Source organism: Otolemur garnettii, unplaced genomic scaffold (assembly GCF_000181295.1).
Source record: "Otolemur garnettii isolate 467f Iridium unplaced genomic scaffold, OtoGar3 scaffold00052, whole genome shotgun sequence".
Taxonomy (NCBI): domain Eukaryota; kingdom Metazoa; phylum Chordata; class Mammalia; order Primates; family Galagidae; genus Otolemur; species Otolemur garnettii.
In genome coordinates, this window is record NW_003852447.1 from 7,321,672 (window position 1) to 7,349,439 (window position 27,768).

Sequence of the window (27,768 nt, forward strand, 5' to 3'; positions counted from 1 at the left end):
TTATGTTTTGGTTGCAGCCATTTGGTGGGCCGGGGCTGGATTTCAACCTGCCAGCTCAGTTGTATGTGGCTGGTGCCTTAGCCGCTTGAGCCACAGGTGCCGAGCCATCAATATATTTTTTTAATGATACCTCGTAAGTCGTAAGTGTCACTTTCAAGGCCAGTGCTAGACTTTTTGCTGCCACTATAAAATATAAATAATACGAGTATTGTCTGCTAAATTCATGAAATAAATAAATTACTTACCTAAATAATCTGAATAGCTGATTTATTGACATCACTTGTTTAACTAGCACTAGCATGCAGTACGATATGTATCATCTGAGAGACAGTTACAAAATGTTTTCGTTGTTGGCAATGCCAAAAAATGCCATTGTTCATTAAGTCCAAACAATCGTGGTCAAATTCTAACAACTGATCAACAATGCGAACTTTGATAAGCAGTTCTTGATAATCAGTTCTCACAATTATTTGTTATTATTAAAGTTTAACATTATAAAATTAACAAAAATAATATAAAACTCATATCCTGGTGAAATAGCCACATGGCAGGTGAAAACTGTGTATTCCCTTCCCGTTCTCCTGCCTTTCCCTAACTTGTTGTGAAATAGAGGCACTTCCACCAGCAGAGATCTCACAGACCACCGAGGCTTGTACAAAAGGTCTTTATTGGCAGGGGAGGGAGGCTGCAGAGCAGCACCAAGAAGGAGAAAAAAGAGAGAAAAGAGGGGAGAGAGATAAGGAGAGAGTGGGGAAGAGGAGAGAGAGAGAAGAGAAGAGCGAGGGGGAAGAGGAGGAAAAGAGAAGGAAAGGAGCAGACACGTACCCTTATATAGGGAAGTCTCAGAATGGTGACAGGCTGGTGGGATAACCAATAAGGAGTTATTGTTCTGGCAGAAAGAGCCATAGGGGTGGGCAGTGGGAAATTGGAACAGGGTGATGAGGTAAGCGGGCCACTCCCTGTGTTAGGGGAGGAGTTGTAACTTTAAGGGCAGGAAGGGGCTTTTCTGAGAGGGGCTTTCTGAGGCAGTTATCTAACATGTCACGCATTCTTTCCAAAAATTGGGACTTTTTAAAAATGCCGTGGAACACGGGACAAATTATTAAAAATCAGGACTGTCCCGCCAAAAGTGGGACGTCGTCTCGTCACCTTATCATAAACCAGTAACAAAAGATGAATATAAGTCACATTTAGTACTTCTTGTAGTTTCAGAAGTCAGATGTGACTTGAGCATTACAAATTTAATACAGTTTTTTCTTTTCTTAGTATGTATATACTTTTTCTTTGGCACCCTTTGCATAGACAAACTAAGCTTAACTTTTTAAAAGAGGTTGTGTTCAAATATATAAAAAATATATAGCTCTCTTTGTTCTAAATTTAGAAAGTAGACATTTTTATAGAAAAATAGACAAAGAACTTGAAAAGACAGGTGGTGCCTGTGACTCAGTGGGTAGGGCGCTGGCCCCATATACCGGGTAATGGGTTCAAACCCGGCCCTGGCCAGCTAAAACAGCAATGAGGAATTGCAACAAAAAACAGCTGGATGTGTGGCAGGGGCCTGTAGTCCCAGCTACTTGGGAGGCTGAGGTAAGAGAATCGCTTAAGCCCAAGAGTTGGAGGTTGCTGTGAGCTGTGACACCAGGTCACTCTACTAAGAGCAACAAAGTAATACTCTGTCTCAATAAAAAAAAAAAAAAAAAAAAAAAAGGCATTCCATGAAAGAGGATATCTAAATGACCAGTAAGCATATAAGATCATGCTTGAATTTTATTAGGTATTAAAAAAATAAAAAATCCAACTTAAAACCACAATAGAATACAGTTAGATTGATAAGAATGGCTAAAACTCAAGAGTCCCTTCATTAAGTATTGATGAAGATGTGGCGTGATCAGAACTTGTAGAAATTGTTGTTAGGACTAGAAATTGATAACGCTACTCTGAAAGTGACTTGACAGTATTACTGAAGCGAATATGGGATACACACCCTATGACCTGGTAATTCCACTTCTTGAAATCTATACATATGTTCACCACAAGGCTTATGTAAGAATATTCCTAGTATCTGTTGTTCATGGTGACAGTCTGGAGACAGTGAGAATATCCTTTAACATTAGAATAAATATACTGTGATATATTAATACAGCAGTGCTATTTAGCACAGAAGAGAATGAACAATCAAATGTGACAACATGCATAGATCACATAAAATTGAAAATTGATAAAAATCATTTACATCAAATCCCAATATCTAGTTGTTTAAAATAGGACAATTTGATACCCATTTTAGAGTAGCTGGTGACTGGAGAGCACAAGAAAAGCTTTTAGGGATACTGATGTTTTGTTTCTTCATGTAGGTACTGATTACATGGGTGTGTTCAAAAATTCTTTGAACTGTATACTTGACGTACTTCAAGAATATCCTTAGCATTATTTACAATAGTAAGAAAAAAAACATTACTTAGAATAGTAAGAAAATGAAGACTAATTTTAATCCCCCTAACATTAGAGGATAGGTTATATGGGTGTATACTTTCTATACAGTATTGAACAAATCATTTTTAGGTTAATCTACATTTCCACATAGAGAAAGTTCAAGATACATTAAGTATCAGAAGCAGATTATAGTGCAGTACACACATTGGCCCTTTTTTTTTTTTAAAAGGAAGAGTTACATTAGTCATGTATATGTTTTCACATAGAAAATATGGGATGATGGCTCGGCGCCTGTGGCTCAAGCGGCTAAGGCGCCAGCCACATACACCTAAGGTGGCGGGTTCGAATCCCCAGCCCGGGCCCACCCAACAACAATGATGGCTGCAACCAAAAAATGGCCAGGCACTGTGGCGGGCGCCTGTAGTCCCAGCTACTTGGGAGGCTGAGGCAGGAGACTCGCTTGAGCCCAGGAGTTGGAGGTTGCTGTGAGCATGATGCCATGGCACTCTACCCAGGGGGATAGCTTGAGGCTCCGTCTCAAAAAAAAAAAAAAGAAAATATGGGATGATGAAGTTAAAAATATCAGCAGTTGTCAACTCTTTGGTGATAGGATTTGGGGCAGTTATATTTCTTTTTTTTAAATCTCATTTTTCCTCCAATAATTCTGTGGCACAGAAGAGAATGAGCAATCAAATGTGACAACATGCATAGATCACATAAAATTGAAAATTGATAAAAATCATTTACATCAAATCCCAATATCTAGTTGTTTAAAATAGGATAATTTGATACCCATTTTAGAGTAGCTGGTGACTGGAGAGCACAAAAAAAAAATAAGCCAGGAGGCTACTAGAAAAAGAATTATTTCTATAGCCAGACGTAGTGATGGGCTCCTGTGGTCCCAGCTACTTTGGAGGCTGAGGCAAGAGAATCACTTGGGCTCAAGAGTTTGAGGTTGCTTTGAGCTGTGGCGCCACAGCACTCTACCAAGGGCAACATAATGGGACTCTGTCTCAAAAAAAAAAATTATTTTTAGAGGCTGTGTTCAGTGGCTCACATCTGTAATCTTAATACTCTAGAAGGCTGAGGCAGGTGGATTGCTTGAGGTCAGGAATTTGAGATTAGCCTGAGCAAGAGTGAGATCCCCATCTCTCTTAAAAATAGAAAAACTAGCCAGGCGTTGTGGCAGGCATCTATAGTCCCTGCTACTTGGGAGGCTGAGGCAAGAGGATTGCTTGAGCCCAGGAGTTTGAGGTTGCTGTGAGCTATGATGATGCCACAGTATTCTACCCAGGGCAACAGAGTGAGACTGTGTCTTAAAATAATTATTTCTGGGAATCAAAGACCTGCTTATGATAGGTGGAAAAGAAAGATATTAATAATAGGATTGTTAGGGTTAGAGAAGTAATGCCTGCAGAGGATACTTGAATTATTACCAGTAAGTGTTAAGTGACTCTGAGAAGTCTAGGAGCCTAACAACCAACAACTGCAAACCATTCTAAGAGTTCTAAACATTTAGTGTAGGGGTTGATTTCCCAAACCCTTCTGTTTTTTACTGTCTTTATTTTAATAATGAGAATTCATGAGAAAACATTTCTGTAATATTAAGGGCCAATAAGTTCACTTGAGATACTTCTTGAGGGCTTCACTCACCTGAAGTTACGCTGTTTACTCGTTTTTTTAACGCATACACTTTCTTATCAGAGAAAATGTGACTCTTTACCTATAGTAAAAACTATTTGCTGTTTTAACTTTTAGTTACAAAGATGAAATTGGCTAAAGTCTTGTATGCATTTAAGATCTACTGTTAGAGACTCAAAATTAAGTTATTCAGTATTTTTATATATCTAATATCTTAATCTTGATTTTTGAATAGTTTATGTAAGGTAGTTTTTTAAATTTCAGAAGCAATCAATTCAGCAGAATTCTACTAGTTAGTAAAAGTAATTCTAATTATTTTCATAATTTTGTATCAAACCCTGGCCTTTGATTTTAATCCTTGATGATAATACAGTATGCTGGGTTTTTCTAATTTTAAAATGAAGAGGGTAGTATCTAAGAGATTGGGTTACTGGGATAAACAAATTTAAAATGAGTGACCCACAGTAACTAATAAAAGTTAATTTATCTTTATAAAATATTTAGGTATGTTTTATAGGAATATATCCCTAAGAAAACTGTAGCAGTCAGTATAAGAGTTAAAATAAGGTCTGTAAAACTTTGTTTTTAACTTCTAGAAGAAACCAAAGACACAGAGGCTCCCACAGCACCTCAGAATAGCCAGTTAACGTGGAAGCAAGGCAGACAACTATTAAGACAGTGAGTAATGGCTAATTTTCAGCTTTCTTTAAGGATCTGGTATAAAAGTGCTTATATTAAGCCAACTTGCACTTAAAAAATATTTAAATGTAGTGGAACAGTGTGTATTTTTTTGTGTTGTACTTTTTTCGCTTTATAGATGCGTGGATCTTTTTAAATTTATTTCCTCTGAATTTTGGGATGATGGTGTTTTCTTATTTGCAGGGTAGAATGTCTCAAAGACTCAATGTCTTAAAGGCCAGAACAAAAACATACAGAGTTCATGCTTCTAGACCAGTGGTTCTCAATCTTCCTAAGGCCACGGCCCATTAATACAGCTCCTCTGGGTTGCGACCCACAGGTTGAGAATTGCTATTTTAGACCTTTCCATCTCTGTCAGTGTAAAAGTCACATATTTAGTTTCTCTTTTAAGTGGGGGTAAGACTGGTTTAGAGAAGGAATTTAGCTGAAGTTCCTTCTGAAATAAGTTATCTGGGCTTGGCGCCTATAGCTCAACCGGCTAAGGCGCCAGCCACGTACACCTAAGGTGGCGGGTTCGAATCCCCAGCCCGGACCCGCCAAACAACAATGACGGCTGCAACCAAAAAATAGCCAGGCGTTGTGGCGGGCGCCTGTAGTCCCAGCTACTTGGGAGGCGGAGGCAGGAGACTCGCTTGAGCCCAGGAGTTGGAGGTTGCTGTGAGCTGTAATGCCACGGCACTCTACCCAGGGGGACAGCTTGAGGCTCTGTCTCAAAAAAAAAAAAAAAAAAAAGAAATAAGTTATCTGAAACTTTTCAGAAGTGGATTACCAAATCCTCCTTTAATTTTTTTTTTTTTTTGTTTGTTTGGGATTCATTGAGGATACAAAGAATTAAGTTACTCTGATTGCGTTTGTTAGGTAAAGTCCCTCTTATAATTGTGTCCTGTCCTCCTACTTTAAGGATAAACCTTTTTGATGTTCGATTCTTTGCTGCTTTGGAAGTACTTCTGTGGCAAATCTTGTTTACTGTCTTTTATGTATTTTTTCTTTTTCTTATATTTTGAAAACTTTCAAATTTGCATCCTATTATTAATCTTGGGTAACTTAGAATTACCTAATCTTCTCAACTCTGGACGTCTTTATCTATAGTTCAGTAACTCTGTGAAGTGTGTGGTCAGGCTCTTGATCTTGTTATGATCGCTATAATACTTCATCATCTGAGTAGTTGTCATGTGTCTACTTCTCAGTCCAGTTTTCATGCTATTTACCCTCTGACCTTACTTTGATCTTTAGATCCTTGACTGCTTCATTTTCTTTACCATCCATCTACTCAGTATTGCTTTTCTTTTTCTTTTTTCATTTTTTTAAGTTTTAGATTAACAGGAAGGTACAAGTGTTTAGGTTACATTGTTTTCTAAGATACAGTTCAAGTTGTGATTGAGCTCTTCTCCCTGGGAGCATGCTGAACACCTCACTTTGTACACTTATGGTTGTGTACTTATAGTTGCTTTTATTTTTGTTGCTAGCTCTAGCTTAGACCCCCACAATTCATCACCCCTTTCCAATACTCTTATCTTGCTATCCGCTCACCCCTTCCCCCCTAATCATTTTGCTAAACCTCCCTGCTCTAGGTCAGCTTTATTCTCTGCTTCCTCTACTTCTTTTTATTTTTTTGAGACAGAGCCTCAAGCTGTTGCCCTGGGTAGAGTGCTGTGGCATCACACCTCACAGCAACCTCCAAGTACCTCTGCCTCCCAAGTAGTTGGGACTACAGGCGCCGAGCCTGCTTCCTCTACTTCTGTTTAATTCTTGAGTAAAATTACAGAATCATCTGAATTCTGTTACATAGTCATTTTCTGTCCAGACTGTGCAGAGAGTCTTTCTCCATAACCCTGATCACCCACTGCTCCCATTGTTCTCAACTTTAACCACATCTCAACCTACCCCCTTACTTTCAATAGAGCATCTCAGGCTCTACTTGACTGAAAATTATGAAGGCTATTAGTGAGAGCTCTCTTAAATTTTTGCTTTTCTTCCTGTGAATCTATTTAAACTTCATTATCTATTACTTCAGTTTCTTATGTTCCTTCAGGAAAGTATTTTTTTGTTTTTTTGAGACAGAGTCTATGTTGCCCTCAGTAGAGTGCTATGGTGTCACAACTCACAGCAACCTCAAGCTCTTGGGCTTAAGTGATTCTCTTGCCTCAGCCTCCTAAGTAGCTGGGACTACAGGTGCCTGCCACAATGGTTTGTAGTTGTCATTGTTTGGCAGGGCTGGGCTGGGTTCGAACCCGCCAGCTCCGGTATATGTGGCTAGTGCCCTAGTTGCTGAGCTACAGGCACCGAGCCTCAGGAAGGTGTTTTTCAATGTGGATTATTGTAAGTGGCCGGACTTGAGCAAAAGGATGATTATTGATTGGAAAAATGCTGGGCTAACTACCAGAATTGAAGGAAATGCAGATTAACCAAGTGTCAGGAAGTCAGGAGTGAGGGTGGTTTGGAGGACCACTCAGAGCCTATAAACACCCAGGATACATTCTCATTTTCTGGTTTTCTACTCCTGTTATCAGCCTTATTGTTTTCTATTGAAAACCACTTTTTTGACTTGGCACCCATACGTAACACAGTGGTTACGGCGCCAGCCACATACACAGAAGATGGCGGGTTTGAACTCGGCCTGATCCAGCTAAACAATGACTACTGCAACAAAAAATAGCCAGGTGTTGTGGCAGGAACCTGTAGACCCAGCTACTTGGGAGGCTGAGGCAAGAGAATTGCTCAGGCCCAAGAGTTTGAGGTTGCTGTGAGCCATGACGCTGCGGCACTCTACTGAAGGCAATATAGTGAGACTTTGTCTCAAAAAAAACCAAAAAGAAAACCACTTTTTTTCCATATGGGCAGAGTCCTCCATATTTTAAGTGAAAACAGTTTCTGAGAAGGATTAGCATTATAATGACATGATCAAATAACTGCCCATGACCCAAGCCATTTTTGCCTAGGTTGTATGAGATCTTGGCAGTTCATTTGGACCAGCTTGTTAGAGTGTGGTAGGAACTGTTCTCCAGAAAGAGGATTGCATTTTTTATAAGCGTAACGACAGCTGTTGAGAAAGAAATTAGTTGCATAATGTTTCTCTCATAAATGTCTAATCCGTTACTTAGATTTATATTGTCTTTTCTTACTTTTCTGTTTCTTTCATTTTATAGCCAAACTTGTTAAGGATAACTTATCTCTCTAGGCTTCATTCTAATTCATATTTCAGCCATTCAGTCTGTTTTCCAGTTTGATTTTCCTCTGAAGGTGCTATCACAAACATAGTCAAGAAACCTTTTTTTGGGTGGCGCCTATGGCTCAGTGTGTAGGGCGCTGGTCCCATATACCGAGCGAGGGTGGCAGGTTCGAACCCAGCCCTGGCCAAACTGCAACAAAAAATAGCTGGGTGTTGTGGCGGGCGCCTGTAAGTTCCCAGCTACTCAGGAGGCTGAGGAAAGAGAATCACCTAAGCCCAAGAGCTGGAGATTGCCTTGAGCTGTGATGCTATAGCACTCTACCAAAGGCGACAAAGTGAGACTCTGTCTCTAAAAAAAAAAAAAAAAAACTAAACCTTTTTTTGTTCATATTTAATCTCTTAAAATATTTGACATTGTTCCTTCTGGAAACTTTTATATGTACTTCCATTTCACCACTCCCTGCTGTGATTTTTCCTATTAATTTCTTAAGCATTTTATTTTTCTTATGAATTTCTCTTATGGCTTCTAGCTCTTTAAATTTTTGTTTTACCAGGTTTTATCTTTTCTGTGCTTATTCTCGGAATAATTTTATTTAAATTCATGTCTTCAAATACCACCAAAGACTAATGGCCCGCATCTATATTCTCAGCCTTGTCTTTTCTGAGCTTTTGAGCTGTTTTTATTGATGGGCATATTAAACATTGTCCCTTGATCTTTTTTCAGACACCAGTATCTTATAAACTTGATTCTGACTCTTCATTTCCCCATTTCATTGAGTGGAACCATCATCTCGTCATCGAAGCTAGAAACTTGTCCAAAACTTTTATGTCTTTCATTCTACTGCCATATTTATTTGAGCATCAAGTCAGAACTCTTCTTTTTCTCATATTTATTCTTCTCTATTTCTGCTTCTTGCTGTGTTAAGTGACTTAACCAGCCTCCCTCCTTTTAGCTTTCATCTAAATACCTTCTGTTCGTCAGCTAGCAGTATTTAAGGCTGCTTTTAACATCCTTCATTAGCCTCTTAAATACTTTACACAGGGCCTTTTACAACTCATTTTGTTTGTATAGTGATCTGGTCTCTTTCTTCTTTTCTGTTCTCATTCTGTGTCCTAGGTTAAGTTCTCTGGTTTAGATATACAGAAAGTTTGAAAACCTCAGGACTGAAGAAGTGCTACAGGATCTTAGATTCTAGGAGGAAAATTAGCCTTTTCATTGATCTGTGATGAATGAACTATGTCTAAACTTAGAATATCATTCTTCTAAGGTTCAGTTCGGCTCGTTAAGCATTAAAAAATGTAGATACACACACGTATATATGTATAATCCACTCCTAAGAGCTTTTTAAGGTACCTAGGACTTTTTAGGTTTTGAGATAATTAGCTCTTAATGTTAGCCATACTTTATGCTTTTTTATTTAAATTATGATTTGTAATTGGCATTGTTATAACTGGAACTAGTCTGAGCTAGGATGCACAGTGGCTCAAGCCTATAATCCCAGCAACACTTTGGGAGGCAAAGGTGGGAGGATCACTTGAGATGAGGAGTTTGAGAACTGGGATTAGTCTATAGAGAAGGAAGATACTGAGACAAAGAAAGAGTATATTTTATGGGATTGTAGGGTTTTTTTTTTTTTAAATCCTTGATGTGATTTTTTGAGTCTAGCAGGTGTTTAACAGAACAGTATGTGAAATTTAATATTTTTAATTTTCTCTTATAGGTATCTTCAGGAAGTAGGTTACACAGATACAATATTAGATGTTCGGTCTCAGCGGGTAAGATCATTACTTGGACTGTCTAATTCAGAACCAAATGGATCAGTAGAAACAAAGAATTTGGAACAAATCCTGAATGGAGGTGAATCTCCTAAGCAAAAAGGACAAGAGATCAAAAGGTATAATTCATACTTTTAGTTACAACTCTCATAACTCTTGTTTATATAATGGGTATTATAAATCTCTTTAGCTCCTTGTTATGGCAGTTTTTTGTGTTTAAGGCAGGGTCTTACTTTGTTACCCAGGCTGAAATACAGTGGCATTATCACAGCTTACTGTAACCTTGAACTGTTGGATTTAAGGAGTTCTCTCATCTTAGCCTCCCACCTAGCTGGAACTACAGGCCTATACTACCATGCCTGGTGAACTTTAAAATTTTTTTGTAGTGGTGGTGTCTTAAACTCCTGGCTGTAAGCAATCTTTCAGTCTCAGCCTCCCAAACTGTCGCTATTATAGGTGTGAGCCACCACATCCAGTCTTGTTAACTGCTATTAACAATTTTTAAAGCAAGTGAAGTTCAAATTTAAAGACCTACTCCCCCAAATGGCGCCATGGGTAAATAAACTTTTACTTAGGTCCTTTTAAAAAATGTGTCTGTGTTAAAGTTTTGATTCCAAGAGAATGGCTGTAATTCTGAAATAGGAGCAGAATTAAAATTCAGATTTAAGGCTGATTTCATATAATTCAGAGCTGTTTTAACATGTTAATTTTCAGATTTTTACTGGAGTATATTCCATAAATTATGATACTACTCTGTCACTAGAATGAGCAAATACTATGTAGACACTAGTGTGAAAGAAACAAGGCTTTCTTGTGTTTGGATTCACAAAGCTGCCAGATTTTTTTGAATGTTTATTGAGATATAATTCATGTATTATAAAATTCACCCATTTAAGAATACAATTTAATGAATTTTAGAATGTTCACGGTTGTTCCGCTATCACCACAGTCTATGTTTAGAATATGTTCATCACCCTGGAAAGAAACTCCATACTTGTTATCTGCTACTCTTCATTCTCCTCTGGGTCCCAACTTTGGGCAACCACTGCTTTGCTGTCTGTCTCTGTAGATTTGTGTATTTTGGATTTTTTATATAAATGGTTTGTGATTGGCTTCTGTCACTTAGCATATAGTATTTTTAAGATTCATCCATGTTATAGCATGCATCAATACTTCTTTACTTTTTATTGCCAAATAACATTCTGTAGTATGGTTATACTACACTTTGTATTTCTTACCTAGTCAGTGGTATGTTTGGGGTAATGAATAAGTTTGAAGAGCTGCCAAACTCTTACCAAAGTGACTACACAATTTACCTTTCCACCAGCAGTGCTATGAGGATTCCATTTTTTTCACATCTTCATCAGCACTTGTTATTGTCTAGAATCTACCAGATATACTTTTTATTCATACCTGCAAGGAATCCAGGAGGATGTTCTTTATTTTTACCATGAGATGTTAACCCCAAGTAACACAGGTTAAGAGGACAAAGAAAATAAAAAGAGAAAAGAAAAAAACCAAGTGAGTTCATTTAGAGTTTAAGAAATTAATATGGGCTCGGCTCCTATAGCTCAACCGGCTAAGGCGCCAGCCACGTACACCTAAGGTGGCGGGTTCGAATCCCCAGCCCGGACCCGCCAAACAACAATGACGGCTGCAACCAAAAAATAGCCGGGCGTTGTGGCGGGCCCCGGGGTCCCAGCTACTTGGGAGGCAGAGGCAGGAGACTCGCTTGAGCCCAGGAGTTGGAGGTTGCTGTGAGCTGTAATGCCACGGTACTCTACCCAGGGGGACAGCTTGAGGCTCTGTCTCAAAAAAAAAAAAAAAGAAATTAATATGTACAGTTCATAAACATTTCATACCCTAGGTGTATTTTATGACATTATGCCATTACTTAAAACATGTTCTGTAAACTTTGAACCTAACATAAGCCTTTGACTTAGGGTTTTTATTTTTGAGAAATAAGCTCTTTTTTTGTTGTTTTGAGAGACAGAGTCTCACTTTATAGTACTGGCTAGAGTGCAGTGGTATGATCGTGGCTCATGGCAAGCTCAAAATCCTGGGCTCAAGCTATCCAGCTGCCTCAGCCTACTGGAGTACTAAAATTATAGGCATGAGTCACTACACCCAGCCACAAATAAACTCTTTAATAAAATCATTTCTCAGAGTCATTATTTTCTTTACTCTGATTTTAGGAAGCATGGAGTGTTTTTTAGCATAATGAAATAGTGACTCTATTATGCAAATTTATGCTTAAGAACAAATTATTATGCAAATTTAGACAAACCGGTCAGATAACCAAACCTAGTATTTCATAAGATTTATAAATAAATATTTTTATGTAATGTAGTTTGCTGTGTCACACCGAAATGTAAATTAAAGATCCACGACAGATTGTATCTTTTCCTTGTGAAGCTTCTTCCCTTTGCAAGATAAAGACTTTAATAGTTCTTTTGGAGGGTTTTTTTGTATGCGGGTGGGGTGGCTGAAAAGCACATAATATGAGATCTGTGTACAGCACAGTATTAACATAAACACAGCTGGAACTTTCTTATCTTGTATGACTGAAACTCTATATACCCATTGAACAGCAGTTCCCCATTTCCTTCTCCCTTCAGCCCACTGGCAACCATCATTCTGCTTTCTGTTTTGAGTTTGACTACTTTAGATATCTCATAAGACTCACGTAGTATTTGTCCTCTATGACTAGCTTATTTCCACTTAGCATAATGTCATCAGACTTCATCCATGGTGTCACATAAAACAGGATTTTCTTTTTCATAACCAAATAATATGTGTATGCCATGTTTTCTTTATCCGTGTGTCTCTCAATGGATATTTAGATAATAGTTGGGTTTTTTGTTTGTTTGTTTGAGACAGAGTCTCACTTTGAGTCTGACATAGTCAGAGTCATCGTGACATCATAGCTCATAGCAACCTCACACTCTTGGTCTCAAGTGAGTCTTTTGCCTCAGCCTCCCAAATAGCTGGAACTACAGGCACCTGCCACAACACCAGGCTATTTTTTAGAGATTAGGTCTTGTTCTAGCTCAGACTACTGTTGAAATCATGCGCTCAGGTGATCCTCCTGCCTCAGGAGGATCCCAGAGTGCTGGGATTACAAGCTTGAGCCACCGTGCCTGGCCTGATAATAGTTGTTTTAATCAAGCCTAATTTCCTTCCTAATGAGTAAACTCACATTTTCTGATTTTATGCTAATGTAGGTATGTTACATTACTAGGACCATTTGAAAACCTATAGGAATAAGAATATAGCATGTTGATAGAGATTGTGGCAAAATGATGTTTATCACATTCTTATTTATGATATGAAAAATCAGCAGCAGTTTTTATGTCCAATAGTAGAGGAATGGAGAATTTTAGACTTGTATTATTACAGGCCTTTATGCCTAATGATTAACAATGTGGTTTCTGAAAACAGCCTGGATTTGAATCTGACCTTAAGACACACTTATCAGCTGTGACTTAGGGCAATGAAGCTTACTTTCCTGTGCCTCAATTTCCTAATTTGTAAAGCGGGGATCATAGGATTAACATGAAGAAATGAATTAATGTAAAGCACTGAGAACAGTGGCTGGCATATAATAAATACTAAGTGTTCACTATTATGAAATATTGTGTATTCAGTTGAAACGTCACCCCACTGAAACTAGTGGTCATTAGATTCTGCTGAGTGAATGTCAATGTTGTATTTTCTTGATTTATGGTGGGGCATTATTGTGGATATGTAGCATGTCATATCACTAATCATCTACTTTATGAGGATTCATTGGGGGAGAGAATTCTCTTAGATTTTATAACTGAGAAAAGCTGTATTGCTTCTTAGTAATTGGTCTGATTTACCTTTGAATATCCAGTTGTCACTTCCTTTTTTTTACTCTGTTTGGAATCTTTTTTGTTGTTGTTTTTTTGAGACAGTCTCACTGTGTCACCTTCAGTAGAGTGCTGTGGCATCACAGCTTACAGCAACCTTAAACTCTTGGGTGTAAGCAATTCTCTTGCTTCAACCTTGCAAGTAGCTGGGACTACAGGTGCCCGCCACAACGTCAGGCTTTTTTTTTTGTTGTAATTGTCGTTGTTTAGCAGGCCTGGGCTGGGTTCAAACCCTCCACCCCTGGTGTATGTGGCCAGCTCCCTAACTACTGAGCTATGGACACCAAGCCTCTGTTTGGAATCTTAAGGCAAAATTTTTGGCTTTCCTGTAGAAAATGTATTGATTGTTGTAGTCTTTTACCTTCCAACCTTACTCCTGGCTTCCTTTATTTTCCCTTCATCAGGATATACTAATTTTAAAAATTCTGTTTGTCTTTTTAGAATGACAAAGGATAGCAAATAAATAGTTGGCAAAGGAAAAAAATACCATAGATGGAGACTTTCATTTAAACAAGGTAGATTAAAGGCATGTTTTACTTGTGTGCATTCTAGAAATTTCATTAAAGTGAGGTGATAGACTTGAGATGCATTTAGCACAAAAGGACAAAAATAATTTATACACAGAAAAAATGAGAGAATAATACTGTTGATGAGGTGAGAATTTCACAATTTTGAAAGCCAGAAAGAAAATGGATAAATGGCACCTGACTTAGTGGTCCTGGGAAAGATTAATTATATTACTACATATAAGTGTATTTGAGAGCAATAGGATGAAGAAAAGAAACCAGTTCAAGTCCCAGAATTGCAGTAAAGTCACAAAGGCTAAGGAATTAAAGGTATAAGTTTGGGTACATCTGGAATCAGAGGTTTAGATGGGGCTGTGAACAGAGAATTTGTGTAAAGCCCACTCTTTGATCCCATGTACCTTATTTAACACTCCTCTACTCCAAAGGATGGTGGTTTATTTTTTGGTAAAGTTGGACCAGTGATTTCTGATTTCTTAAAAAATAAAATAAGCTGGATATGGTGGCTCATGCCTATAATCTTAGCACTCTGAGAGGCTGAGATGGGGGGATCGCCTGAGCTCAGGAATTTGAGACCAACCTGTGCAAAAGCAAAAAACCCTATCTGAAAAATAGCCGGGCATTGTGGTGGGTGCCCTGTAGTCTCAGGTACCTGTGAGGCTGAGGCAAGAGAATCACTTGAGCCCAAGAGTTTGAGGTTGCTGTGAGCTATGATGCCACAGCACTGGACTGAGGCCACAAAGTGAGACTCTGTCTCTAAGAAAACAAATACCCGTCAAAGGTAGGGAAGGGAAGGGCAGCAGATTCTGTTACTCATTATATGCTTTATGCCCATATAAAATTGTTTAGATTTTAGAACTATATGCCCCCCAAAGTATATTATAACAGTACTTTATTTTGGTTTTTTTTTTAGGGACAGAGTCTCACTTTATTGCCCTCCGTAGAATGCTGTGGCGTCACAGCTCACAGCAACCTCCAACTCCTGGGCTTAGGCAGTTCTCTTGCCTCAGCCTCCCAAGTAGCTGGGACTACAGGCACCTGCCACAACGCCCAGCTATTTTTTTGTTGCAGTTTGACCAGGGCCAGGTTTGAATCCACCACCCTTGGTATATGGGGCCAGCACCCCACTCACTGAGCCACAGGTGCCGCCCAGCAGTACTTTAACACAAAAATCTATTGACTATGCTGACGACACCCAAATTATTCTTAGCTAACTTTAGTAGAGCCCTAAAAGTATTTCATTGTTCAGTCCGGCAGCTCTTCTAATCTACTCTTTATAACCAGTTAATTCCACTCTAGACCATTTTCCTTAATTTTAGCCATTTTCATAGGTTTATGACAGTACTTCATTTTTGTTTTGAAGAGGCACTTCTCCATGGATCTCTCATATTTCTGAACATCTTTTTAGCAGAAACACTGATTCCTTTTGTATTCTGAACTATCTATTTTAAGGATGTTTGCATAACAAAGAAGCACTGGATCTTCTGGGTGGCCGTGCTTACTGTCCAGTATAAAAGATTTGAGTTCCATAAGTTCAAGAGTTCCTCAGCTATGATTCAAACAAACTGCATGTGCAGCATTTACCTGATCCTTTCCTTGTCAACACTGTCAACATTTGAAGAGCAAAGGGAATTTAGTGGCCATTATGCTTCTGCTTCTTCCTATGCCCCCAAGGAATAGAATTATTATTATTATTATTATTTGGGACAGAGCCTCAAGCTGTTACCCTGGATAGAGTGTTGTCGCTCACAGCAACCTCCAATTCCTGGGCTCAAGTGAGTCTCCTGCCTCTGCCTCCCAAGTAGCTGGGACTACAGGCGCCTGCTACAACACCTGGCTATTTTTTGTTGCAGCTGGTTGGTGTTGTTGTTGTTGAGGTCTTTGTTGTTTGGCCGCCCCCGGGTGGAATAGAATTTTAATAGGCTAGGTTGTCAGCATGCTGGTAGGGTAAAATATCAGATCTTTCACAGTCTGTGATCCTTTAATTTTTGTTTCCCTAAAAACTAATGATGGTGAGTATCTGTTTGTGTCCTTATTTGCATCCACGTGTCATTTCGATGCAATGTTTATTTGAATACTTTCATTTTTAATCATTTTATTTGTTACTGAAATTTAAGTGTCTTTATTCTGGATATAAATTGGGCATCAAATATGACTTGCAAATGTCTTGTCAGAATTGGTAGGCTTGTCTTTTACATTCTCAGTGTCTTTCAAAGAGTAAAAGCTTATAATTTTCGTGAAGTCTGATTCATCAGTTCTTTGTTATGTGTTGTCTTCTTTTTGATTTTAAAGCCACTCACATGTATTGCTGTGATTGAGTACCTGGAAATAGGAGCTCTCATTGTAGAGCCAGAAGTTTCTAGCCAATGGACAGCAGTGCTTCATTTTTCAAAGTTTCAAAATCTCATACTTCAAAAAAAAGTACTCTCTAAAATTATTTCATCATTGATGTGTCACTTCTGTTAAATACATTTTTTGCCTTTCATTTAATCCCCAAATATTAAGATACTTTATAAATATTGAGCTGAAAAATCACATTTCATTATTGTGGTATGCTTGTGTTTGTTTTTGCTAATTTGCATTTTCAGGAACTTCTCTCAGCATTCAGTCTTTATATGGTTCCTTGAAGTAGTTGCTGAATTTGGTGGGGTATAGGTAGACCTATTAAAACAAAACTGTTTAAATGCTGTTAAAAAATACAGTAAGCCATATCCACGGGCTTTGCATCCTCGGAAGTCAACCAGTCATAGATCAGAAATACTGTATTAAAAACAGAAAGCAATGACAATAAAAAATTATGACATAATACAACACCTAATTATATACCATTTGCATTGTATTAGGCATTATAAGTAATCTAGAGATGATTGTATATGTATATGGGAGGATCTGCATAGGTACTTGAGAATGAGGGGGAGGGTGTTGGTGTCTTAGAACCAATCTCTCGTGGAAACCATGGCCCAACCATTGTCTGAATTGTTTTATGCCCTTAATTTAGACTAATAGGGGGAACCATTCAGGAAAGGAGAAGAAAACCCCTGAATTTTAGAATATTTTTTTTTCCATTACCATGCACTTTTCAGGGTTAGGAAGGACATTTGACATCATCTAGTTTAATCTCCACAGTTTTGAGATAAAGAAGTGACTTGGCCAGATTCCAGTAGCTAGTTAGTGGCAAAGCAGAGACTTCATGGTGAAAGTCCTCATTCGGCTGAATTTTCTGTTGCTGCCTTTATTGTTGGATATTTAAACAACTATATGAAAACCTCTATGAACCTAGAGGAGCTAATTAGTTTAAAGAAATTTAGTAAATGAATAAAATAGATTATCACTATTACCTATTAAATGAATGGCTCTGAAAGACTTAAAATTATTTCTTTGATAGATTATGGATCTTTTATTCTAGGTTAGAAAATCTGTGGAGTAGATTAGGATGTTTTATACCTGCTTTACTGTAACTTTAAATCTGGGCAATCTGATAAACTTTGGTGTTTACTGTTTTAATCCCCAACCATCTGAACCAAGCTCTAAGAGGTTGTGCTTATAAGAAATGCTGAGTTTAAGTTCCTGCTTATGGCTTTATTTTGACAATTAATAGTTCATTTTGAGTGTTGAATTCTATAGGATTTTATTTTGTTGTAGTAATTACCAGAAATAATTTGGACAGTGAACTTTGGAGAAACTCAGTCAACAGAGAACAGTCACTTATAGAACATAAACAATCTTTCAAATATTCTTTTCTTGAGTAGCCTTCAGGCAATACATAATAAGTAGATCATCATTTAAATTTCTGTGACTACCTTCAAGTACTGTTTTAAAATAAGAACCAGAAAGCAGTATTAGAATCAACCATTGGAATAGTTGGATTTATCTTTTCCCTTCCTACAGGCCCTCTGGTGATGTTCTTGAGACATTCAATTTCTTAGAAAATGCTGATGACAGTGATGAAGAAGAGGAAAATGACATGATTGAAGGTATCCCAGAAGGAAAAGACAGACATCGGATGAATAAACACAAAGTAGGAACTAGATTTTATATTCTTATTAGCTACATACTCATGTATTTGGAATAGGAATTTTTGATATGTCTTAAATCACATTAGGAGTGATTGATCATTTTTAAAGTTGTATATGGTTGGCTCTTTTTCAAATACACACATATTGTAGGAATAATTATTTACTGTACTATTCACTAAATGGATGAGAAAAGGTCTGTTTTTAGAGGAATAGTTCATTGGTTTTGAAACCTTTTTTTTTTTTTAGTTTTAGATTAATATGAGGGTACGGTTAGGTTACATTGTTTGCATTGTTAGGTGAAATCCAAGTTGTAGTTGTGGCCCTCACTCAGGATGTGTGTTAAACACCCTTATGTTGTGCCTGTTAACTGAGAGCTCACCAAGCCCCACCACCACCACCGCTTGATTTTAATTGTGTTTTTCTCTTGTGTAGATGTGTATTTGTTTGTCTCCTGGATCCATATTAGTAATGTGTACATTGGATACTTTTCCATTCTTGTTATACTTTACCAAGGAGAAAGTTCTCCAACTCCATCCAGGTTAATACAAAAAATGCAAAGTCTCCATCTTTTTATGGCTTAGTAGTATTCCATGGTATACATATGCCACAGTTTGTTAATCCGTTCATGTGTTTATGGATATTTGTGTCAATTCCACCTCTTGGGGATTGTGAATTGAGCTATGATAAACATTCTAGTGCAAATGCCTTATGGTAAAATGATTTCTCTTCTGGGTAGATACCTAGTAACGGGATTGTGGGATCAAATGGAAGATCTACTTTTAGTTCTTTGAGGATTCTCTATAGTTCTTTCGAAAGAGGCCGTATTAGTTTGTAATCCCACCAACAGCGTAAAAATGATTTTGAAACATTTTTAAAAGCAAAACCTAGGCTGGGCCTGGTGGCCAATGCTTGTAATCCCAGCACTTTGGGAGGCCAAGGTAGAAGGATCACTAGAGGCCAGGAGTTTAAGACCAGCCTGGGAAACATAGCAAGACCCTCATCTCTACACAATTTTTTTTTATTAACCTTGCATTGTGGCACATGCCTGTAGTCCTAGCTACGTGGGAGGCCAAAGCAGGGGATCACTTGAGTCCAGGCATTTCATGTTGAGCTATGTTCATGTTATAATGCTCTAGCCTGGGTGACAGATGGAGACACTATGTTTTGTGGTTTTGTTTTTTTTAAAGTGACTCCCTTTCCACTCCTTCCACAATTGAGAATCACTGCTGAAGTCTCCATGTGCAGTACATATGTAATAAATTAACTGAAGCTGCAATGAGGATGCTCCTACCCAGGGTGAGGGAATAACCTGTAGATAGGAAATATTTGTCAATATTCTTATTCTTGCATGTGGATTAATAAAAATGTACTTTTGCTCATAATCTAAAAAACAGTCTTCTCTGTTTTAGTGGTGGTGGGGGTTAGCTATAACAGCAAAAGTAGAGTATGATCATCCATTTGTAAATTACCAGAGTATATTGATTATTTCAAATGTGTAAAAAAGGAGTATAGGTTCCTTTGTGGTATTTTGGGATTTTACAGTAGTATGGGGGGAAATGATAATGTTCTTCAAAACCTTCCAGTGTATAAAAGCAGTTTTCAGTCTTTCTGCCATATTCTACAAACATAGTATATTGAGTGAATAGAGATTTTTATCCTTCCTTTTTTTTTTTTTTGTTCTGGGAGGTAAAGCACTATCTTAATTATCACAGTTAGGGATTTACATTAGTTATTATGCCTTATTTTTATAAGTGATGGACTGAATATGCATTTCTCAGCTTGTGATGAAGGCAAGCAAGTGAATGATTCTTTAATGGAGGGTAACTTGATTGTACTATAAGAAGTTAACTTTTTTTTTTTTTTTTTGAGACAGAGTCTCACTATGTCCTCAGTAGAGTGCTGTGAGGTTTGCAGCAACCTCAAACTCTTGGGCTTAAGCCATTCTCTTGCCTCAACCTCCCAAGTAACTGGGACTACAGGCACCTACCACAGCGCCAGCTATTTTTTGGTTGTACTTGTCATTGTTGTTCAGCTGGCCTGGGTCGGATTTGAACCTGCCTGCTTTGATGTTATGTGGTTTGCAGCCTACCCACTGAGTTATGGGGACAGAGCCAAGAAGTTAACTATTCTTTATTTATTTTTTATTTTTTTTAGAGATAACGTCTCACTTTGTTGCCCTTGGTAGAATGCTGTGGCATCACAGCTCACAGCAACCTCCAGCTCTGGGGGCATAGGTGATTCTCTTGCCTCAGCCTCCTGAGTAGCTGGGACTACAGGTGCCCACCACAGTGCCTGGCTATTTTTTTGTTGCAGTTTGGCCAGAGCTGGGTTTGAACCCACCACCCTGGGTATATGGGGCCAGCATCTTACTCACTGAGCCACAGGTACCACCCAAGTTAACAATTCTTGATGTTTAGCTCTTTAACCATTTTTAGTACCACATTACTTAATCACATCATGCAAATGATCTTGGCATAGCACTGTTGAACCATTTATCTTGTAATTTGATGAATCAGATAGGAAATCTGAGATTTTGGGATCCGAGTAATTCTAAAATGGGTATATTCAGGTAAATGCAGTTATGTGAAAATATTAAAGGATCCCTTTTCAGTTTAGAATAAAAGTAATTCTTGGTTTATATTCTATTTACAGATAGGTAATGAAGGTTTAGCTGCTGACCTAACTGATGACCCTGATACTGAGGAAGCACTGAAAGAATTTGATTTTTTAGTGACTGCTGAAGATGGTGAAGGAGCTGGAGAAGCACGGAGTTCAGGCGATGGCACAGAATGGGGTAAGGTGATAAAGAAATAGGGGGTGGGAGGAAATCTAGCCCTTAAAGGTAGATTGTTATTAAATACTGTATGTGGAGTATATGTATCAGAATATATGGTGGCACGTAAACTGAGAGCAAGGGGAAGTGGTATTGAATAATGTCAGGGTATTTTGCACTCATTATTTAGATTTAGTGATTAAGCTGTTTAATATATAGGTTTTGGTGGATCTTGATTTTTGAAATTTGTGTTGTTCATTTAATTGATTTTTGAAATCCAGTTCTCTTTCCCTTGGCAGTTTTTTTTTTTTAAATCATGTTTTATTTGATAAACAGTCACATTGTTTAATTTGGTAATCTCAGTTTCAGTAACTCTCAGTATGCCCATGTGATGCTGTTTACCTAAGTGCTAATAAAACTGCTAATCTTGAATTATAGATCTAGATTGAGCAAGATTTAATGAAAATATTAAACTTTATTGCAAATAATATTCATTGTGCAAGTGCTAGGGCCCAAACTTGGAAGTGGTACATGATGCCAGGAAGAATCCAGCCAAAACTAAAAGGGAGAAAACAGTTCTTTATGTACAGGGTTGAAAACCTGTTTAAGAAGTAAAAAGTAAAATCCCCAGCCCGGACCCTCCAAACAACAATGACGGCTGCAACCAAAAAAATAGCCGGGCGTTGTGGCGGGCGCCTGTGGTCCCAGCTACTTGGGAGGCGGAGGCAGGAGACTCGCTTGAGCCCAGGAGTTGGAGGTTGCTGTGAGCTGTAATGCCATGGCACTCTACCCAGGGGGACAGCTTGAGGCTCTGTCTCAAAAAAAAATAAAAAGAAGTAAAAAGTATAAAAAATACTTTAAGGTGAAAACTTAACCCATTGTTTTTCCTATTAAATATGTTTATTCAGTCCTCATTGAATATCAGCATGTTATCTGATAGGTAGAAAAAAGCTGTGTTTACTGAGCTTTATTAGAGAAGGCTATTTTATTTTAATACATCAAAGTTTTGCTTAATTACTAGTGAGAAATTATCACTGGAGTTTTTAAGAGCTACTTTGGTGATAGGAAACACACAAGTTAAAAATTGCTTCATTTATGTATAATCTTAAAGCTGAATATTGCTAATAGGAGAGATAAAACCCAATAGATAATGTATTTATTGATATAAAGAGAATCAAGTTCTTAAAATATTTGTATTTTGCCCTCAGTTTTCTCCTTATAGTTTCAAACATTATTTTCAGACTTTAACTTCCCTATTCTAAATGGAAATAGAAGAGGCACATAAATTTAAAACATGGGGAAGTTTCACAGTTACTTTCTAGACTTTACATTTTTGAACATATTATTTGAAAATGGCTGTAGTGTACTCTTTAGAATTAACATTGTTTAAGAGAAACAGTGAAAGTATCTAAGTTTTCATAGCTTCTTGGTACAGCCCATTTAGTTCAGAAGTAAGTTATCTTTTTCCGGTAATTTCAAATATATTGTTTATTTTTTTCTGATTTTATAATTATATAAATATATAAAACGTATGCAAATATGTAATTATTTTATAATACAAGCCTATTTTAGAAGATTTAGAACCTACAGTAAATGTGAAGATAAAAATTTCCTATAATGCTACCATATAGAGCAGTGAGCAGTTCTCAACCTGTGGGTCACGACCCCTTTGTAACAATGAAAATACCACCTCAAGGCATTAGGAAGGTTGAGAACCACTGATAGAGTGAATCATTAACATTTATATAAGTCTGTATATTTGCTCATTTAATTAACAAAGGATTTTGCTATGTGCTGATTTGTAAGCAATACTTTTGCTTTGTAATATATAGTTTTTCTGCAGCATCATTTCAGTAGCTGCATAATATGCTTTCAACATGTACCATGGTTTTATTTAACCAGGTTCTACTGATGTACATTTAGACTATCTTCATTTTTTTTAAAAATCAAAGTAATTTATCAGACATCTCTTTAGCTAAATCTTGGCAGACATTTATTCCTATTTCCTTAGCCTAAAGTTTCTAGAAGTTTAATTCTAGTCAAAAGGATAAATAAAAATTTTAGGAATTTAATGTATTTGAAATGGGATTATTTCTTTAAGTGCCTTATTTCATATAACTGATTGGTCCTTTGGACTATAGTACAAAGACTTTTGACTATAAAACAGAGTTTCAAGGGAAGACTTAGTGAGTGATAACTATCAATACTTGTTTACTTTTTGTTTCCCCTCTTCCCACAAATTATTTTATTTTTTATTTTTTTTTATATCTTATAGCATAACTGTGTAAATTAATGCAACATGGGGTACAGTGTGCTGTTTTCATACACATTTTGAAATAATCTCATCAAACTGATTAACATAACCTTCATGTCATTTTCTTAGCTATTGAGTTAAACTTGTTTACTTTTTAATGTGGGTATTTCCTCTGTGTAAATAGAAGTAATCAACAAAGTCTCTTGCTTCCAGATAAGACTGAAATGTTATCTTTAAAGCATTTCAAGTTCTTGATGAAAGAAAAGAACTCTTTTAAGTATAAAATAATTCAACTAGGTTTTTTCCATAGGAAATGAAAACTGTCAAAGGATTAACACAAACTGTAGTGCTTGTGAAGTTCATTGTTTCTACTTACAGGTGTCATAGTCATTCTTTTTGAAACAAAAAATATGGATATACAAATTTTCTTTTATATTTGTTTAATTTACTAACATTTTGAATATATTGATGAGAAAGTAGTAGTTTTTAGTTTTAAATTAATGCGTAAAGAACACAGGTGTAAAAAAACTTAATGAAACATGACTTGAGTATTTACACACATTAGCTAGTCAGTGTTTTTTTATTTTGTATACTAGCAGTCTGCTTGGTTATCTCTGATTTTAAATCCTTTTCATTATGAAACCTCTGCTTTTTAGGAAGTTTTTTGATTCTCTTTTTCCTGTGCCATCTATATTAGGTAATTTTTAGTTCTCATAATCATTAAACACATTAGTTGGCATTTCTAATTTTGCCTTTTCTCTCACAGAGACTAGGTATTTTAAGAGTGTTCATTTACTTTTTCCCTTTGAAAATATTCTATAGAAAATTATAGGACTGCAAAATACAGTTAGTTCCCAAGTGTTTATATTTAAAATACAGTGGATAAAGTATCAAATATTTGCATAAAGTTAGTTACAAATTTATGCTATAATTAGTAGATTTGTATAATTCCTTTGCTTTGGTAATCAGAATTATCATAATAGAATCATGGCTTTTGTCATTTTGAATTGTTAGGAGTCAACTTCTTTGTGCATATTCGTGTTTTCTTTTAAGACAAAGTTCTTGTAATTGATTCAACCTCATTTCTTGGTATTTTTCCCCCTAGATTTTTTTAAAAACAGGATTAATATGTAGAAGATTATGCTGCCTCTTCCCTTTTGCTCTTTATCTATTTCTTATAAGCAATATCAAATCCGCTGTTACCTACCAGGCAAGTTTCAGGATGTTGTTTGTGCACATATGCATTCACCAACCTGTTTTGCACTGCCTAAGTTTACCTTTATTTTCCAGATTTGAGGTTATCTTGCAAGTAATTAATTTGGTTTTTTCCTTAAGCGCATCCTTTTTTTATTCCCTTTGCTATTTCACTGCACTCTCCTTTTGCTACTTTAGTTAGAACTGTTCTCAACTTCATTCTCTATACAAACATCTTTTTTAAAAATTTGGCTGCCTTAAGTTTTTCTGTTCTAATATTCTATGTAAAATATATACAGCTTACGGGTTTTTGGTCTCTATGAGGTTTAAAAGTATTTCTTCAAAACGTATCAATTTGTCTTGTTTTAAGTAGTTGAAAATAAGGATTGTTAGCTTCATTAAGATTTGCACAACTGATTGATTTCTTAGGTCACATTTTCCCCAGTTGGTGTATTTAGTAAGTTAATAGAAAGATTCGTGATATAGCACAGTTTTCAGGAAACTCCATGATTAGAATACATGAAAAGTGAATTTTCACTTTAAATCAGGATTTTAACTGTATTAAAAACAAAATTATAGCTTGCTGGTTTGGCAAATATTCTTACATGGTAAATTTCAGTCTTGAGTAAGCTAGTTTCAAGTAATTCAAGTTAGTAAATTAATAACTTAAAGCTTTGGATTTAGCTTTTCACACACTGTCTATGATGATAAGTTAAATAATCATTAGGGGAAAAGTGATGACAATTGTAGTAGGAAAAACTTAAGGTACAGTAAATAATTTGAATTTCTCTGGGCCATTCTAATACAGAAAATTCTTTCTGTTTACTACACACAGCAATCTATAAAGGAAATAAAGGGTTTTGAACTTCTGTAGGTTTTAGTCAGTGAGGCCTACAGAACTTAGGAGACTTGTGAGCCAAAACATACTGAGTTATCAAAAATTGGACAAGTATGTTTCCCCTAAAACTCTCTTTCAGTCCCTGATTGAATTGGCATGTGTATTTTGGTATAATTTTTATTTAATAACAGGACTATATAAACTCCTAGTTGTTCTAACAGAGTATTAACCTTCCTAATAGCATGGCTATTTTAAAACTAAACCAAGGAAGGAAAAACATTCTATTGAAAATAATTCTGGGGCGGTGCCTGTGGCTCAATGAATAGGGCGCCTGCCCCATATACTGAAGGTGGAGGTTGCTGTGAGCTGTGACGGCGTTACTGAGGGTGAAAAGTGAGACTGTCTCTTTAAAAAAGAAAAGAATTCTCAAAGATTTAATTATTTTTATACTGCCTGTAATTGTTTTTTCTCTATATGAGTAAATTTTTTTTCTAGGCACAAGTATTTACTTAAATACGGATTTAGTATTCAGCTAAAGTAGCTGAAGTATCATCTTTAGCAGATTTACAGACGTATGCTCTCACTTCTCCATGCTTGTCACTACTTTTACCCTAGAAAACAAATTCTAAAAAAAAAATTCTTCAGTGGAATTTGAGTTTTGCTTTTTGTTTGTTTATTTTTTTTGCTAATCTTAGTTGTAGACCAATGGAAGAAGGTAATGAGATGTTGAACTATTTGGGTTGGTGTAAGGGCAGAGGTGGGATTATATGAAGGCTTTGTATGGATTATTTGAGACATTGTATTTTGGAACTAAATGTATGTATTATATTGGACTAGAATGCCTCTCCATCAGTATAGTTATCCTGTGCATGCAGAATCAGTGACAGAAGGTGCATGAGTATTGTCATCAATGAAACAGCACTGACCTTTCCAGCTTGCACTTTTATGAGTAGTTCGCATGTAACTCATTCATTTGCTTTTATAATGCTGGCTGAATAATTTTTATTAACATTTTTATAAAGATGCAGTGATCTCTTTTTTACATAATATTAGATTTCTAATGTTAGTCAACTGAATGATGACCTTCCAATTTGTCATTCATTAAAGTGAAGCACTATTTAACTGTTGTTGGTATTATGTTAAGTGACTTACGATATGGGCACTTAGACTTTGAGTTGTGAATACTAAAACTGAGACTGCACCTTTAAAGTATTTTGAGATGCTATTATTACATTTTTATTATGATTATGTAAAGCTTTAACAGTTTACTGCCAACAGCTTGCATTGCCAACTGCTGATTTTTTTTCTTTTAATAATATGCTGCATGTAGATAAAGATGACCTCTCCCCAACTGCTGAGGTTTGGGATGTAGACCAGGGACTAATAAGTAAACTGAAGGAACAGTACAAGAAGGAACGAAAGGGGAAGAAAGGGGTGAAGAGTAAGTGCAGATTCTGACTATTATAATTTGTATATATCAATATTGAGAAAAAAATTCTTCAATTCTGTTTTTTGTGTAACTTTTTTTGTTTTATAAAGGGGCAACTAACTTTAAACTTTGTCTGTTGTATTGAAATTTTTTGAATATAATTCAGGGTGTATAATTGATCAAGCAACAAAATCATTTAAAATGTGTGGGTAAGGGTGAAGGAAGGACTTTGAGGGTTTGTTGCTTTTTAAATCAAATTTTAAAGAACATTAACCTTGGCATTTAAAATAATAAAAATATGTTTAAAAGGGAGAAAACTATAAATTTTTTTATTTTTGATATGGGAGACACTGTAGCTATAACCAACTCATGTTTAGGTTTTCTTTCTTAGTTTGGGAATCCTTAAATACAGTAACTAGGAAAGTTTCTGCCTTCTGGTCTTAATCCAACCACAAACAACAGCAGCCTCCCACCCCCATAAAGATCTAGGTAGTTTTTTCTTGGTTACTCTGGCGCGGAAAGGCTAAGGAGAGGGAGGGTAGTGGTGGCACTGGGGGGTTGTTTAGTCAATAGCTGGGTGTCTAATGGTGCCTGGACGTATTTTTTCACTACATTGTATCTTGACTGGGATAGCTATTAAAAGTATAAATGCATCTGTAGTTCCCCTCTCAAAGAAGTAATCCATTTTCATTTCTATTTTGTGAATCTAACTTAGTCCATATGAAAGACATCTTCAGACCTATGAGTATTAAATGGAGAGACTGGAAACATATTTCTGGGAAACTTTATTTTGCACTGGCCATTCACTCCTACTAGTCTAACTTTTTTGATTACACAAAGAGAAACTAGTGTGTGACAAAAGCAAAAACCATATAGGCATTCTTCCATAATTACTTTCTCTGGTGACAAATACATTCATTTATTAAATGGCAACTGTAGTTGAAAAGGGTATGAGTTTCCTTCAGTAAAGCATTTTTGAGTGGTTTAATTTATTGTGGAAGCGAATAAGTGAAGTTTTAGAGTTTTTTACCTATTACACAATTTTCTTTTATAATTTACTATGCTAGCTTATGTTATTGCATGTGAATAAAAAGATAAACTATTCTTTAAGAGTACAGTGAACTGGCTC

At 36.5% G+C, this 27,768-nt stretch overlaps 1 protein-coding gene across 5 annotated transcripts in view; it reads left to right on the forward strand.

The window, feature by feature from the left end:
• The window catches only part of STRN3 (striatin 3), a 114,000-nt gene that overhangs the window by 51,755 nt on the left and 34,477 nt on the right, over positions 1–27,768 (forward strand). For 3 of the 5 annotated variants that reach the window (XM_023514400.1, XM_023514402.1, XM_023514403.1), the window contains exons 4-8: positions 4,671–4,752; positions 9,664–9,837; positions 18,024–18,153; positions 20,804–20,945; positions 26,541–26,651. In XM_023514400.1, coding sequence (XP_023370168.1) covers positions 4,671–4,752; positions 9,664–9,837; positions 18,024–18,153; positions 20,804–20,945; positions 26,541–26,651 — 639 coding nt within the window. The remainder of the gene's footprint in view (positions 1–4,670; positions 4,753–9,663; positions 9,838–18,023; positions 18,154–20,803; positions 20,946–26,540; positions 26,652–27,768) is intronic. The other 2 variants (XM_023514401.1, XM_003791985.3) reach the window with 1 other exon arrangement.